Genomic DNA, 17,105 nt, shown 5'->3' on the forward strand with positions numbered 1-17,105 from the left:
CGATGGCGCCACCTGTTCACGAATTATCCAGCCGGGGGATTTCGGTGGGACACCCGGTATATATGTTTCATGCCCCCCCCCCTCCCCACTTGTTTCTGCATCCCGTAGTTCACCCAACTGACTTTCTTCAGCCTTTTTGCGAGAGCAGCTTTCGGGAAGAAATAGGCCACAAAATCTCTTCGGTCACAACAGGCGCCGATTGATGCAGTCGCGGCGGCGGCGGCGGTTCGGCCAAAGCTGTTCGCGGCGGCGCACAGGTCTCATTCACGACCACGACGGAAAAACTGATTGCGCACACGCTACATCCGGTCATACTCCCAGCGTTCCTTGCTCTTTTCAAAATGCAGTATCCTCCGTTGTTCACTTCACCTCACCTCAGAACACAGTCTCAGAAACTCAAGCTTCACCTCAGAAAAACGAAGTTATTCAACGCAGGAAAGAAATATATCAAAACAAAACATGACCAGCTATTCAAGGCTCGTGATGTCACACAGACGACGCAGTGTACGCATGCTTTGAAATGTCCGCGGAGGAACTTCACACGAGCATTCTTTCATATCAAACATTCTTCGTACAATTAAAGCGCAGATAAAATAAACAGATAAATGTATCACACGGAATACGATGTCGCAGGATATGTCGGAGTTGGTCGCTGTATTAATGACTAACCAATCGAGAATGCAATGTACTGTCATTTCATTTCTAGGCATTGTATGCTCAACCTTTGCCAGGCCAACGTGCCTGGTTGTACTGAGGCTTCGCCTGTTACTTCACTGAGATTGAATGTAATGACAACTCGGCACAGGGAAGTCCAATACATTGTTATTAAGCCACTGTTATATGTCCGCCCTCGTGAAGCAGTAGAGTATGTCTTGTGGTTCTGCAATGATGCAACAGAAAAGATGCAGGCGAATTTCGGGAACCACAGCAGGCAGAGAGCGGGAACCACAGCAGGCAAGTTCATCACGCCTATGGAGATCCAACAATCTGAGGATGAAGAGAATGACGCATTATTTTACAGTATAAGTATGCGCTGTGATGAAATCGAAGTTTGTTCAGTTTCGACTACACTCAAAACAGTTCCTATTTGTATGGCAAGCTTTGTCGTGGACGTACGAGCAGCTACAATCGCTGAACAGGAGCATATTCTGCATGCATGCCCATCTAAATTCTACGGCTGTTTTCGCACTAAATACAGTCGGATAGTGTGTGAGTTTTAAAGGAGCAGTGAAATTATATTTAGCATTGCTCGAAATTGTTTTTCTGATAGAAGACTCACCTATCGTGCAGCCCGTCAAAGTTAAAATCGACAAATTCGTCTTTCACTGTACAAAACGAGAAAGTTTCTCCGAGAGGGATCTTCTCACCATCAGCATGTGCTCCATTACACCTATTTCACGGTATTTCTAGATTGGTTCCACGTCTTGTGTCACTAAGGCCCAATTTGACCAACGCTGGTTAGCTTTGATCGGAGATGGTCTGATGGTCTGACAATCTACAACTCTTCATTTTTCTCTCACCTGTGTTACGATGAGCTGGTATAGGGCACGACATCAATGACAAACATAAGAAAAAGCTTGCTACAGTGCAAAAGAGAGCGTTTCGAGCAATCTGTAACCAACCATTTCAGGCGCATACGCAACCGTTATTTACCAAGCTAGTTATTATTTCAATTACAAATGTATACGAATATAGACTTACTGCCATGATACAATTTACAGAAAATATTCCACTTCAGCTAACAAAAAATGACAACAGTTCAAACACGTTCCAGAGAAACATGGAAAATTCCGTGTCAATTCGAATGATATATGGCTTATAAACACACTCCGGTTTAGGCTTCCGACACTATAGTAGTATAGTAAATAAGTATCGTTTGTTGTTGAATAGCGGAGAGCACTACAGAATGACCACGAAACTTTGGCGCATGTAGCTACGGGGTCAAGAATGCGCAAATTTAAGACCCCAAGCTCACGTTTTTTTTTTAATTCTTCTATACTGCCACAGGCTGTGCCGCAGTGCGACTTATTATCTACTTCTGCTACTAGTGCTGCAAAATATGTGTAGTATTCCTCTACTTTTGCTAAAAGTAGTACTGCAAAGTATGTGTAGTACCGTTTACTCATTGTTACGTATTGTGTAAAGACGTACTGATAGTATGGAATATTGCAAAATTTATGTATTTTTATTGTTACCGCGTGCTGACACCTGTCATGTACAGGCGGTCCCAGGACAGTTTCAAGCTGCAAACTGGTAGCTCTTTGCCCGAGGCTATCGCCATCTTTGATAGAAGCGGAAATAGTAATAATAAAACACAAGACACGACACACGAGAGCTCCTTATCTGTACGAATCCGATTTCTGACAGCATAGCTGAAGGAAAACCACTCACTGTAGCATTGGTAAACAGCGCTGCAGTACGAGAAAACGAGTCGACAGTATCTTCTTCCGTTGAAGTGAATGCAGCCAATAAGTCAATGCTGTCTGTAGACGCATACCTTGGCATCCTATTGCCCAGCGGAAAGGTGGTAGTTTGTGCTTTGCTTTTAACGGCAAACTGCAGAAGTTTCAGTATTCCAAAAAGCAAGATGCCGAATAGTGCGAAGAAAAAGGCTGCCACAAACACTGCATGGCAAGACCCTGAGCCCTTTTTCTCTTCATTCGGCGGTGGAATAGACGACATTGGTGACGCAAACGATGGTACAAGGGCAAGTTCGAATCCAGATTCGTGAGGTACACCCTGTTGCTGATACCACGCTCGCACAGCGTCGTTATTGACGGCTCGCTCGGAGTACCCTCCTGCAGGAAGAGGTGGAGGGAGAGCCTGCAATGTGCCAATATACAATAGTGTCACGATTTTTTCGTACATGCACGCCGCGTGCAGGGTTAGGCTAATGGGTATACTAAAGTCTAAATCTTGGCAAGCGCAAGGAATGTGGTGCAGTTGCAGTTCACACGAGCCTTCCGCTTTTGACACGTGTGCAGCGGTGTAGAGTAGAGCCCTGCGCGGATGAGGTTTTTGGCATCCGCATCCGACCCGCATCCGCGCACACGTTATCCGCATCCGATCCGCATCCGCACCATACACAACAATTTACATCCGCATCCGATCCGCTGAGCAAAACGCACCATCCGCATCCGACCCGCAAAAATGCGCACGTTTCGAAAGACGCGAAAAGACCGCCGGAAGCATGTTGGTATAATTTCGGATGCCTCCATGCTGTCACGGAAGGACTCAGTCATGACGACAAGCAAAGGTAAACCTTTCAACAAACGCGATATGGAGAGACTTCTGGAACGCGTGGAACGCTACCTCGTCGGCGCTCGCGCGGTTCGAGACGCCTGAATGCCTCCTCTCCCGTCTTGGCGCCGTGCATGGTCAAAGGTGAACCAGAGCATGCGCTCGCTGTCGGCTGTCGGCGCGCAATACAAATAAATTGCGGGTAGAAAAATGACAGCACGCGGTATATCCGCATCCGATCCGCTGCCTTCGTATCCGCATCCGATCCGCATCCCACCTCGAGCCATCCGCATCCGATCCGCACACCGCAGAAAGTGCTAAATTTTCATCCGAATCCGCAAGTATATTGCGGATATCCGCGGATATCCGCTTCCATCCGCGGATGCTGCAGGGCTCTAGTGTAGAGTAGTTACAAAAGATTAGTTCACATCAAAGGTACGCGGAATTTTGGAGGCTGAAGAGAAAAACGAAGATATGCAATTTTTAGAAGACATATTCCCAATGCGGGGTCCCCATTTGTTCGAGTGGCCTAAGAAGTCGATGTGACGTCAAGGATACGTATACAGGGTGTCTCAGTTAAATCCCCGGGCTAAATAATTCGCGAACGGGTGCACCAATCGAAAAACTTTCTTTTTTACAAGTATCTGTCCGATACTACCTACAAGCTGCGCACCGTGTGAATGAGTGGCAGGCGCTCATTATTTAAATAACAATTCAAATGAGTTTCGTGAAAAACATAACTTCTAATACCCCAGACAGACGAGCACGCCAAATGCCATTTCCCGTAGCGTTCAACGTGCATTGAAATGGCATTTATCGTGCCCGTCTGGCAGGGGTATAAATCAGGGCGCCGTCGGCATTAAAATGGGTACCACCCCTTTTGGGACCTTCAGTGAACACCTTTTCGATAAAAATGTGCCACCCAAGCGGGTCATTTGTTGCAGTAATTAATTGGTTTTGGTTTACATATTTTTGTCGCGGCTGGTCGTGGTGAAGCGCAAAAGGACGCTCTTCCACTCCCTTATCCACCAATGAATTCCGTGTTCTTGAGCTTACTTCGAAACGGGGAGTGCTGAAGAAAAAGTTTGGGCCAGTGCTGTGTTAGTGGGAAGCATGTGATATCAAGGTACTATGCGATAAACTGTGTTTCGTCCGTGCGATCATAACAGAGAAAGGGCGCATATCACTCAGATACGCGGGGTGGTGGACTGGCGAAGGCTGTATGACGCTGTTACTTTTTCTTCTGCACGCCCCGTTGCGAAGTAAGCTCAAGAACACGTAATTCGTTGGTGGATAAGGGAGTGGAAGAGCGTCCTTTTGCACTTCACCACGACCAGCCGCGACAAAAATATGTAAACCGAAACCAATTAATTACTGCAACAAATGACCCGTTTCGGTGGCAGATTTTTATCGAAAATAATGTCCACTGAAGATCCCAAAAGGGGTAGTACCCATTTTAATGCTGACGGCGCCCTGCTTTAGAATTTATGTTTTTACGAAACTCCTTTGAATTTTTATTTAAATAATGAGCGCCTCCCAGTCATTCACACGGTGCGTAACCTGTAGGGGGTATCGGACAGATACTTGTAAAAAAGAAAGTTCTTGGATTGGTGCACGCGTTCGCGAATTATTTAGCCCGGGGATTTAACTGAGACACCCTGTATAGTTCATTGTTTAAACATGCTCCTGTTTCGGCCTCGACAGTTGAGAATGTTTTCCGACATCTCTCGATAGTAGGTCTTTCCATTAGTAGGACCACACATTTCAGGCTTTTAAACTGCTCATTAAAATTCGGAATAACGCAATGGCTATCTATATGTATAAAAGGGCGACGTGCGTATCGTCTCGGATATGCGTATAGTGATGATGCATTGTGTCTCAGGTGAGGCTTTTCAATTTCATTTTATTCTCATTTCGTACACGGAAGCCATATGTGTCTTATGTGTACGAAATGGCGGCATTCATAAAGTCAAAGAAGCTGAACGCAGTAACCCTGTATTCATGATACTCTCAGGTAAACAAAAACAAGCCCCGCCACAAATTCCAGTGCCACGAAGACTTACGGTGCTTCCGCGACTAAGGACGCTCGGAACCAGCCGCCATGCAGAATTATATCTTCCGCTTTCCTGATTTGGTGAAAAAGGGAGGCGTACGCCTTTTTGTGGAAATTTGAATTACAACAAAAAGGCGTATACGACCCTCTCTCTCCTCAAACCGGAAGCGATAACTGTATCAATCGGCACGGTGGCTGGCGCAGAGAGTGTTTGCTGTGGAACCAGATGTCGTTTTGGCACCAAACCGGAAGCGGTGAAAACGGCATGTATACGGTCAGTTATGCCTTCGATCACAAGCCGAGCAATTGTTTCGAACTTCGTGGCAGCTGAAACCTTGTTGAAAGCTACACTGTTAAAACAGAACTTCACCACATAGCACGCACCTAGCCAACCATATTTCCGAATGATACCATTCTGTGTCCCGATTTGTTCGTAACAGGGGAAGGCGCCTAAATGGGACACGCATAATGTGTCCCAGATAGGCGCCTCCTCCCATTTCAAACAAATCAGGGCACAGAATGATATCATTCGGAAATATGGTTGGCTAGGTACGTGCTATGTGGTGAAGTTCTGTTTCAAGAGTGTAAAAGGATAACTTCACCGCATAGCACGCTGTGCGCGAACCATTGCCACGAACGATAGCGTTATCGCTCGCGATTCGAAGAGAGAGGGCGGCTACGCCTTTTTGTGTCAATTATCATACACCCAAATTGGCGTATATAAAAAAGGCGTACACCCCCTCTCTCTTCGAATCAGAAGCGGTAACCCTATCATTCGTGGCGATGGTTGGCGCACAGCGTGCTATGCGGTGAAGTTATCCTTTTTACACTCTTCAGAGACAAAACTTGAAACAGAACTTCACAACACAGAACGCTACCAGCCAAGCATAATCGCGAGTGACAGCGTTCTCTCCCCTCATTTATTGAAAACTGTACAAGTACGCCTTCCTGTGACAATTATGCAATTATGCTAATTGTCAAAAAGGGGCTTACGCCACGCGCTTTTCACAGATCACGAGTGACAACGGTATCGTTATGTGGCAATGGTTGACCTTCAGCGTGTTATGTGGGCACGTTATGTTTTAAGAGCGCATACATGACATTCTCGGGTAAACATAAACAAGCCCCCGTCACAATTTCCGTTGCCACGAAGACTTCCGGTCCTTCCGCGACTAAAGACGCTCGGAACCAGCCACCATGCAGAATGATAGCTTTCACTTTCCTGATTTGTTGAAATGGGAGGCGTACGCCTCTTTGTGGCAGTTTGCATTGCCATAAACAGGAGTATACGGCCGTCTCGCTCCTCAAATCAGAAGCGATAACTCTATCAATCGGTATAGTGGTTGGCGCAGAGCGTGTTTGCTGCGAAACCCGATGTCGTTTTGGCAACAAACCGGAAGAGGTGCAGAAGGGCATGTATAGTAGTGTAGTAATATGTACCACTTATCCAACTTGTTCCCTTTACTCGGCGCTACGTTAGCACGGAGGTTTACTGTTTAGGTGCTTCATTCGGACTATCTTACCGCGAGTATACGCTTTACAGACTCTTACAACCCCACTGCACAGAATGATACCCTTATCACTCCCGATTTGTGGAAAGCGCGGGGCGTGCGCCTTTTCGTGGCAACGTACGAGCCGCAATAGTGTAACACACTCTTAAAAACGAGTTTCACCACATAGCACGCTCCTAGCCAACCATAATCCCGAATGACAACGTTCTCGCCCCTGAGTTGTTGAATTTTTAGGGGAGCTGATATAGGAGTACTGCCTCCCATTTTCAACATATCAGCAGAGAAATAGGTATCACATGGAACGGTGGTTGTCTAAAAGCGGGCTACGCGGTGAAGTGTTGTTTGAAGAGCGAGCGATAAGTGCTGTCTTTGTGCCGAATCAAACAGTCACGCCTTAAAAGGGAAACTAGAACGGGTTAAGAGGATCTACCTGTATCGGTGTCCGTAAGGGCTCGGCGAACAATACCGGAACCGGGTTCGCAAGGAAACGGAAACGAGGCTGTGGAGGAGCCAATGGTTCGGCAGGGAGTGGTGCGTTAGGCATTTCCCAGTGAATCCTTTCTTGAGGGCACCGCGTACGGAGGCCAGGCGGCACACCGGTATCCATGAAGGCATCCCCATCATTGTCACAGACTTGCGCGCCTGCATAGTTGAGAGTCCTGGGATCACGAAAGGGCATCTTGCTTTACGCCGTTGCAACGTAAATTCGAAAAGGAATAATACGGGTAGAACGAGGCATATAACGTCGTTAACTTCTTTTTTCACCTCCAGATAGCTGGTGAGTTCCGGAAAATGCAAATGGCGGTGTAGTTCCGTATTGGGACCACTCGTTTTTTTAATGGCAGAAGGTTAACACAAAGAATATACGTTTTTACCTTAAACAGGTACAAATAAGGTATGAAATTAAACAAGAATGGGCGTCGTGTATTGTGTGAAACGTACAAAAATTAAAATTTATCGGCGGTTTCTTTAAGATGATCCGCCATGTCTACTGCGGTTTCCAGGATCCAACCGGCGGCACAGTCTCATGCCCGCACCGCCCAGTACGTGCCTGGGGGGGGAACTCAGACTGACCCCAATCTGTCAAACTCAAACTGGCCTAACCTCACTAAAGTGAGCTGAAGTAACCCAACCCAACGACCCTACTTTTTGCAAGATGGCAGCTTCCGAATCCGTTAGGCTTAGCATTGTCGTGATTCTGCTGTGCTAGAGGTGCTTCAGATGGTGTTATTAAATTGCATATAAAAATAAGCTTCTTGGTCCTGATACGGAACTACACCTGCTGGGGGTACTGGAAGAAGACCGACAGCCGCACTGCGTATATAATATCTCTCTCTCCTTCCTCTCTTCTTCCTTATTTCTTTTTTTTTTTTATAGCAAGCCGACGTCTGTCTGGCTGACCTTTTCTTTATCCTTACTAAATCTCCCCCATCTCTGTCCCGATACGGCACATGGATTCCCCGCCATAATGCCCCAAAAGATCTCGCAATACGCTACGACAGTTCGTCTCTGCCGAAGGGAGAGAGCAATGTTTGGAGGAACCACGTGACGAAGAGACTATCCAGTCACAAGGCAGCAATAAGAGAGAGGGTGTTCTTCTTTTTTTCTGCCAATAAATCCCCCGCCCACATCAATAAAGGTGTCCCAGCTCTTTAATGCAGGTGACAGTCAATTGCATCACCAACGATGTAACACTTCACTTCTTCCACAACTCTTGCTGATGACTGCTAACATGCTGCTTTTATGCATACAATATGTTTTTTTTATCGGTGTGTACATGCCAGTATGTCCACATATGTGTGCTAATATTGCAGGTATACTTTGTAGTCTCAGGCAGTATTATCTGTATCTACTAGAGATGCAGCACCTGATATACCCAGTAAACTTGATGTGAGGGCCAGGTATATCTGGTACAGTGCTGGTAAGAGTCCTGTGTTACAGATATCCAAAACAAATCGGCTGATATGTCTTCTGATCTGTCCTCGTATGTATTCATATCGGAATTTTCTACTAACCGTGGTGAGACCTGTCGTGTTCGGCTGATATCGGCAGATAAACGATCGCCCCTGGCAACTGTGGGATATTGCGCAACACAGTGTAACACGCGCTCAACGCGTCAGTCGCGTACAAACTCCCGTAATGGAAACTATGCTCCTATGTACTCTGATGTAATATCAATTAAACAGTTGGAAAATACAACAAATGGCGACGAGGATGGGATCTCTCACACCGATGGGATCTCCCACATCGATGGAATCATCGCCTGATCGCATGTGTCTTATGACGTAGAATCATCGATCTGCCAACTGTGAGTACAGGAATTTGCTACTAAAATGAGTGCACCCCTTGTCGGAAGACTTGATGCCTTCGATGAAAACGTCGAGAGCTGGACCTCGTACGTTGAACGTGTAGAGGAGTATTTTGTCCTCAACAATCTTCAAGAAGACAAGAAAGTGGCAGCGCTTATAGCCAGCATGGGAGCGAAAACATATAACACTCTCCGCAAATTGACATGCCCAAAGAAGCCTTCGGAGTTAAAGTTCAACGCGATCAAAAAGTACCTCACGGACTATTTCTCTCCGACGCCGTTGGAAATGTCAGAGCGGCATCGTTTCTACAATCGTGTTCAAGGACAGTCCGAATCAGCAAGTGAGTTTTTGGCTGAGTTACGTAAACTCTCCGAACATTGCAATTTTGGCACATTCCTTGACGAAGCCCTTAGAGACAAATTTGTCTGTGGCCTGCGAAGCACATCTGTTCAACAGCGCATGCTCACCATGAAGGATTTGACCTTGGCAAAGGCGCTTCAAGAAGCGGTGTCATGTGAGCTCGCAGCCAAAGGTGTGGAGGAACTACATACCAAAAGAGAAAGCATAAACGGAGCCGCGTCTAGTGTTTCGAAAGTTCGAGACGAGGAAAAGAAGTGCTTCCGCTGCAACAAGAAGGGTCATGTTCCTTCGAAATGCCGATACCTCGACGCTGTATGCCTCCACTGCAACAAGAAGGGTCATATACGTCCCGCCTGCAAAAATCTTGCAGCAAACAAGTCGTCCACTGAAGCTAAAACGAAGCAAACCAAAAAGGACGCTACAAATACTTCAAAGGCTGAAAATGTTGGAACCATTCGCCAGGGTATTGACTCAGAGCTACTTGCGCACGTCACTGGTGGTGGATGTGAGCCCATTTGGTTAAAACCAGAAATTGAGGGCCATGTAATTCCAATGGAAATGGACACAGGGTCAAAGTATTGTACCCCAAGTTGTCTACTCGAAGCATTTCAGCCACATTCCACTGGAACCTACCTCCATGAAATTTCGAACTGTGACAAGTGAATGCTTCGTACCCGATGGCGTAGCCACAGTTCAAGTAAAATTTCGAGAGAAATGTTCAAGGCTCCAACTCTATGTTGCAAGAACCCCAGGACCAGCACTGTTTGGCCGAGAGTGGATTCAAGAATTCAAGTTGCTTGAAGAAACAAATGGAATCTTCAAGACGTCGACTGCAACGAAAGCTTCTCAAGAAGAAGTAAAAAATAAGCTGAACCAGATTCTAGAAACTCACAAGGTCGTATTTGAAGACTCTATCGGGAAGTTGAATGGAATCAAGGCAACCTTAAACTTGAAGGAAAATGTTCAGCCCAAGTTCTTTCGTGCTCGTCAAGTCCCATACGCACTCAAGGAAAAAGTCTTTGCCGAATTGGACCGACTAGAATCGGAAGGTATTCTGACCAAAGTCAATGTCAGTGAATGGGCTACTCCCATAGTTCCTGTAGTAAAACCCAATGGGACAGTCAGAATATGTGGAGATTTTAAGAGCACCATCAATCAACACTTAGTCGTGGATCAGTATCCTCTACCACTGGTTGAGGACATTTTCGCGAAGTTATCTGGTGGTCAGAAATATACAAAAATTGACCTCCGGCAAGCATTCCTTCAAATGGAAGTGGATGAGAAGTCCAAGCATTTACTAACTATCAATACAGAAAAGGGACTCTTCCGGTATAACAGGATGGTGTTTGGCATTGCTCCCGCACCTGCGATCTGGCAACGCACCATCGAACAAGTTCTACAGGGTGTTCCTATGACACATGCAACGCAAGACGACATATTAGTGAGTGGTACTACTGAAGAGGATCATCTCGAAAATCTTTCGAAAGTCCTCAAGCGCCTGGAATCGTTTGGACTAAAAGCAAACCTGCAGAAGTGCTCCTTCTTCCAGGACAGCATAGTGTACTGCGGATACAAGATCAGCAGCGAAGGTTTACACAAGACCCAAGACAAGATCCGTGCTGTACTTGAGGCTCCAGCACCGCAAAACGTCAGCCAGCTGCGTTCCTTTCTTGGGCTAATCAACTACTACGGAAAATTTATTCCGGACAGCGCAAATCTTTTGCGACCTTTGCACGCACTTTTGGAAAAATCTGCAAAGTGGAAATGGACAAAAGACTGCAAGGTAGCCTTCCAAAAAGCTAAAGAAATTATTGCGTCTGACACAGTCCTTGTCCACTACAATCCGCAGCTACCACTCCGTCTCGCTTGTGATGCCGGACCACATGGTCTCGGCGTAGTTCTTTCTCACGAAATGCCTGATGGGACAGAAAGGCCAATCGCATTTTCCTCGAGAACCCTTAAAACGGCAGAAAAGAACTACTCACAAATTGACAAAGAGGCCCTAGCCATTATCTGGGGAGTACAGAAGTTCTACGCTTATTTATATGGCAGACATTTCAGACTGTAACGGACCATCAACCGTTGACGCAGATCTTCTCGCCAATGAAGGGTATACCTGCAATGCAAGCAGCACGTCTCCAACGCTATGCTCTCTTTCTCTCCGGCATGGACTACGACATAGTGTATAAGAGGTCAGAAGACAACGGCAATGCTGACAGTTTGTCACGGTTACCTCTACCGGATGTTCCACCGGAGGGCCCAGATGAAGCTGAGCTTTACCATTTAAGCCAATTTGAGCAACTTCCTGTTACTCAGTCAACACTGCGAGACGCAACCCGACGAGATGTTATTCTGTCCAAGATATATTGGAATGTCATGAATGGCTGGGACAGTTCTAACTTGGACGAAGATCTTGTGCCTTACATCCGACGCAAAGATGAACTATCTGTGCAACAAGGAGTTCTAACATGGGGCACTCGCACCGTCATTCCCGCGAAACTCGTACAGTCAATTCTTGACGAGCTTCACCGTGGTCACATGGGAATCGTTAAAATGAAAGCTTTGGCACGATCCTACGTATGGTGGCCAAACATCGATCGTGACATCGAAGCTGTTGCAAGGAATTGCGAAGGTTGTCTGAAGAACCAAAATGAGCCACCTAAGGCTCCATATCATCCGTGGGAAATTCCTAACGGACCATGGAAACGAGTCCATTTGGACTTCGCCGGGCCATTCCAAGATAAAATGTTCCTGGTAGTTGTGGACGCCTTCTCCAAATGGCCTGAAGTAATCGTCATGAGCTCTACTACTGCTTCTTACACTGTAGATGTCCTACGGACGATCTTTGCCAGAAACGGCATACCCGAACGTATCGTCACTGACAATGGACCACAGTTCACATCAAGCGTGCTCATGGAGTTCATGAGGAACAATGGAATTCAACATTCCTTGACAGCACCATACCACCCAGCAACCAATGGACTTGCTGAGCGTTTTGTCCAGACACTCAAATCAAGCCTGAAATCTATGCAGGGGGAAGGGAGTATTCACGAGAATCTCTCAAAGTTCCTTATTGCATATCGCACTTGCCCCCACACAACGACTGGAGAAACTCCATCAAAACTCTTCCTGGGACGCGAAATTCGCACCCGCCTGTCGCTTATCAGGACAAGTGTTCAAGACAGTATACGAGACAAGCAAGATAAATTGTTCGAGCGGAACCATGGAAGAGAACGTTACTTTGAACCGGGACAACATGTTTCTGTTCGTGACTATAGAGGAACCGATAAGTGGACCACTGGTCTTGTCCTCAGACGCCACGGACCATTGTCCTATGAAGTAAAGGTTGGTGACAAAGTCTGGCGCCGGCACATCGACCAGCTGAAACCGGGTGCCTGCGAACGTCAAAACGCTCGAGAAGAAAACCGCGGACCAACTTCAAATGACTCTGCTGTTCCAGAGCCCATGGTAGCGGATCGACCACACCAACCAGAAGCAGAAGATACTCCTCCGAGCGAGTTGCACACGACTCCTGAGAATGTGCACGCTCCGAATACAGCAGTCCCTGATCTAGGAAATGGGAATGCACAAGTCGCAAAGACGCCCCGTCCCCAACGAAAAAGAAGACCTCCGGAAAGGCTGATTGTGGGGCTGGACTAAAGAATTTGGCGGGGAGGAGATGTCGTGTTCGGCTGATATCGGCAGATAAACGATCGCCCCTGGCAACTGTGGGATATTGCGCAACACAGTGTAACACGCGCTCAACGCGTCAGTCGCGTACAAACTCCCGTAATGGAAACTATGCTCCTATGTACTCTGATGTAATATCAATTAAACAGTTGGAAAATACAACAAGACCCTCCGCGTGGCTGTCGTTCTGCAGAACACGTGGTGGCTCCACGTTGGAATTGCCATGCGTTACTTGACGAAATACTTAGGGTACTTAGACAAAGATACTTAGAGGTACGTATACAAGCCCACTGTTAAAGGGACTATGAAATTTACCGAACCCCCATACTTTTTTTCGCTGGAAAGTGTTCTTCCCGAAAAGAAACTAATATGCCACAAATTTTTCTGGACGAAATAGCTCCACTCCGTGAGAAGCGCTCTCTCGAAATGTCTCTCGCGTTTCTCCTCTGCCGCGCACACTCTCCCGTCGATGGTGTAACTGGTGGTGGTGTCGATAACCCCTTGCCGTAGTAAAAGTGGTGTAACTGTCCGGACAGCACTTCTGTGCTTCTGTGCCCCGCTACGTCACCGGCGTTGCACAATGGCAAGTAATGCTGCGAGCCCGCTGTGGCTGTCGCCGTCTAGTCGCACACAGAAGGTCACAAGGTCTCTGGTCGCGTCTGAGGGTTGAAGTTGAAGCATTACGTTTTCTTGGTTGGAAGCGTACGGATAACACGCTACAATGAACAGCTTTTTGCGTGTGAATCGTTTGCTACAGTTGAGCTGGCAAGTATGACATGTGAGCGGTACTTTTTCATCGAATGTATTCGTCCTCTGCTCTGTGGACGTTTACAACAAGGAACTCAAGTACCTCCGTGGCGTTGAGAGTTGAGTTTTGCTGACGAGTCGTGGGCCTCTAGCGATTCACCGCAAAGTGTATTGGTTGTATCGCCGTCACCAATGAAAAGTGTCTGGTGGTTGCTTGGCGTTGCAGTTATATTTACGTCAGTTGCAGTTATGCTTACGTGTTGGCAATCTCACAACAAAGGAAGTGCGTTGTGAGGTGGGACTGTGATATTTCGAAGATGCCCCCTTGGTTGCTCGATTTGTTTGCACAAATTGTCCTAAAAGACTGGGTGGTCTAATGTTTTGTTTTACTTTGTTTCAACTCGTGTTCTTCGACATCATTACTGTTATTATGCAAAGCAGCTTCCCGCCTTCAGGCGATTTTGATTTACGCTGCATTTATTGTTCTACAGATGGCTGTATTTCCTTCCGTCGAAGGACTTGTTGTTTGCCTAAGAATATGTTTCACGCAAGAATTTATTTATGAGCACGTCACGTATTCTGTATTCAATGTTGAGCACGTCGTAAATCTGAACATTTAGCATTGCCAACCACTATGCCCACAGAAACTCAGCTGCAGCATATTGTGTAAGAGTATTCTGCTCATCGTATTTATTTCTGATAACTGTTTGTCGTTTAACAAATTTATTGTTCAACCAGGTTCCCAATACTCTGTAATACATCCATAACCCTAAGACTGGGGGACACAATCTCACGACACCAGTTCACCTGCTTCATTGCCATCTTATATTATTGTGTTACATAAGCTTAAAGTCACCAGTTGAGGTAACTGGAAAGAAGCAAAAAACCCCAGTAGTCACGTAGCATGCCCTATATTTTGCAATTAAAAAACGACAAGTAATTGGTACTATTGCAAGTAAACTGCTTGTTGGTCGCCTGGCAGAAATCTGCTTTCTTTGTGAAATATCTTTTTCATTTGCCACCGGGACAGAGTCCTCAGCTGTGCAGGCTCCTCTGAGGGTGTGGGCACACTTGTATGTGCGTCAAGGACCAGGGCATCAGGCTCAAACAGATGAAATGTCGACGTTTAGATCAAATAGTACAATAACTAAGACCTAACATCTACATATACACATTATATGCTATACATGCATAATTTTTATTTTCGATAGAACACAGGATATGTTCTATTTTGTACTGTCACACTGCTCATCTAACAACTGTATTGGCACCAGTGTTACCAGCAAATAAGGGCTGAAGTAGCTGCACGGCCTTGCAGGATGACCAGAGCAAGTTGAACTGGTTGAGCACAGTAGTACACCACTGGTATGATAATGGTTGGTAGGGTTATTTTTTGGTAATGTGAAACAAAGCGCAGAGTTGTAGTAGGAACATAATCTCATGAGGACATAGTGCATCAAAGGTAGGCTCCTTTAATTTAGAGGTGACCTGCATAGCACTTGCTGGTGTTGTCCTGGCATGTTACCCTGGTGAAAGACTTCAGCTGCCATACACATGGGCTGCCCTGATTTGAGAGAGGATAATAACACAATATACAAATCCAGTTCCGGTGAATGCAAATGATGTAATCTAACTGAGCAATGATTATAAGATAAGAAGTGTAAACAAGAAAATGTCCCCCTCAATATCATATTTGTGCACATGATAAAGCAAACTGTAAATCAAATAACAAAAAAGGTAAAAAACTTGTGAACAATATACAGAGCCCGAATGATAGGCAAGACACTGCATGAAAGATTCATCTAGAAAGAGGGTGCACAGCATTTGTCTGCTCTGAATAGTGGGTTACAATGATCATGCTGTCTCACCTAAGGGGTTTCAGGCTCCGCTGAGGAAGTCACCTGTAAACATGAAAGCACATGAGTGAAGAGAAAAGAATGGATACGTATGTTCGACATATTACATAAATATTCTGTTGAAGTATGGTTCCTAAGATCATGCAAAACGAAGTGTACTTTTATCAACAGTGCACCACCTGAGTTTAGGGACTAGATTCGGTAACTTCTATTTTCGTTTTTTTTACTTTGCTTCTACTTCTACTTTACTTTTACTTCTATTTTCGTCTTTGTTTGGTACACACAGTGACAAAACGACAAACATGAACCAAAACCATTGTTCAGATTTCCTCCGCCAAAACTAGTGGGCTCCGCAAGTTCTGGCCTGGCAACACGGGGACGCCTAATGGCGGCTTCCTTAGTTTGACGGCAGTTTTGGATGAGCTCCAGTGACCTGGCGCGCACAGACTTGCAAATTTAAAGGGAGAGGGTCACATGGTGTGGAAGTCACGTGGTGCTGCGCTGGTCGAAAGAGAGGAGGAGAGGGTAAACCAGAGAGGAGAGGCGGGAGAGGCACGTAGCCAGAGAGGAGTTCGGCTTTTTTCTTCTGTTCTGTGGAAGCTCGGAAGCTCCCTCAGACTGTAGGAGGAAAGTTTGGTGGTTTTGGGCGGTTAATTTGAAAGGCATCCTTGACGTTTTTAATTTCATCTGCAGCGCAGCTACACTATTATTTTATTGACCACCTTCAGATGCTGCTACTGCATCGAAAGCTGTGGATGTGGGTGTGTTTTTTCTTCTTTCAGCTACCTCCTCCTTCTTCAAATAACTGGATGGTTTCTTGAGCTATGTGGTCTCCCTGGTTGGCGCCTGCAGCTCCATTTCTTTTAAACTTCTGCGTAATTGCGAAGACGTGATTTGAACGTGCGACGCTCTGACATGAGCGCTACGATGATTTCCTTCGGTCTGTCATGCGTACTTTATGTGCTCACCGTTTATATTCAAAAATCTGGAGAGCACAAGAACGGCTCACAAGCTAATTATGTTGCGTATTGCTCCAAATGGTCTCCTCTTTCGTCTCTACTTCTGCTGCTGATACTTCGCTTTGTGCTGCTGCTTTTTTTTTTTTTTTTGCGAATGCTTATGCAATGCTACCTGAACCACTGGCTTTCTTTAAAAAAAGGTAATGTTTCTTCTACAATTATTACGCGTCGCATTTCCGAACTCCATGATGGAATTGGCTTTCCTGAGATCCCATGCGCAGGAGGGGGTGGGGAGGAGGGGGAGAGAGGGCTGCAAAAAATCGAGCTCATACGCGGCTCTGGTCGAGCTTGTCTACTAATCTTCATAACGAACATTGAGA

General features: G+C 46.1%; 2 protein-coding genes across 2 annotated transcripts; one reads left to right on the forward strand and one right to left on the reverse strand.

The window, feature by feature from the left end:
- Window positions 1–806: 806 nt before the first annotated feature.
- Window positions 807–7,529, reverse strand: LOC135387356 (uncharacterized). The gene is made up of 3 exons (XM_064616583.1): window positions 7,235–7,529; window positions 2,392–2,823; window positions 807–987 (listed from the first exon to the last, which is right to left on the reverse strand). The coding sequence occupies exons 1-3, from the start codon at window positions 7,481–7,483 to the stop codon at window positions 970–972; spliced, it is 699 nt and encodes a 232-aa protein (XP_064472653.1). The 5' UTR covers window positions 7,484–7,529; the 3' UTR covers window positions 807–969.
- Window positions 7,530–11,639: 4,110 nt separating this feature from the next.
- On the forward strand, window positions 11,640–13,133 carry LOC135389686 (uncharacterized protein K02A2.6-like). The gene has a single exon (XM_064619720.1). The coding sequence runs from the start codon at window positions 11,640–11,642 to the stop codon at window positions 13,131–13,133; it is 1,494 nt and encodes a 497-aa protein (XP_064475790.1).
- Window positions 13,134–17,105: the final 3,972 nt, after the last annotated feature.

This window comes from Ornithodoros turicata, chromosome 3, assembly GCF_037126465.1.
Source record: "Ornithodoros turicata isolate Travis chromosome 3, ASM3712646v1, whole genome shotgun sequence".
Classification (NCBI taxonomy): domain Eukaryota; kingdom Metazoa; phylum Arthropoda; class Arachnida; order Ixodida; family Argasidae; genus Ornithodoros; species Ornithodoros turicata.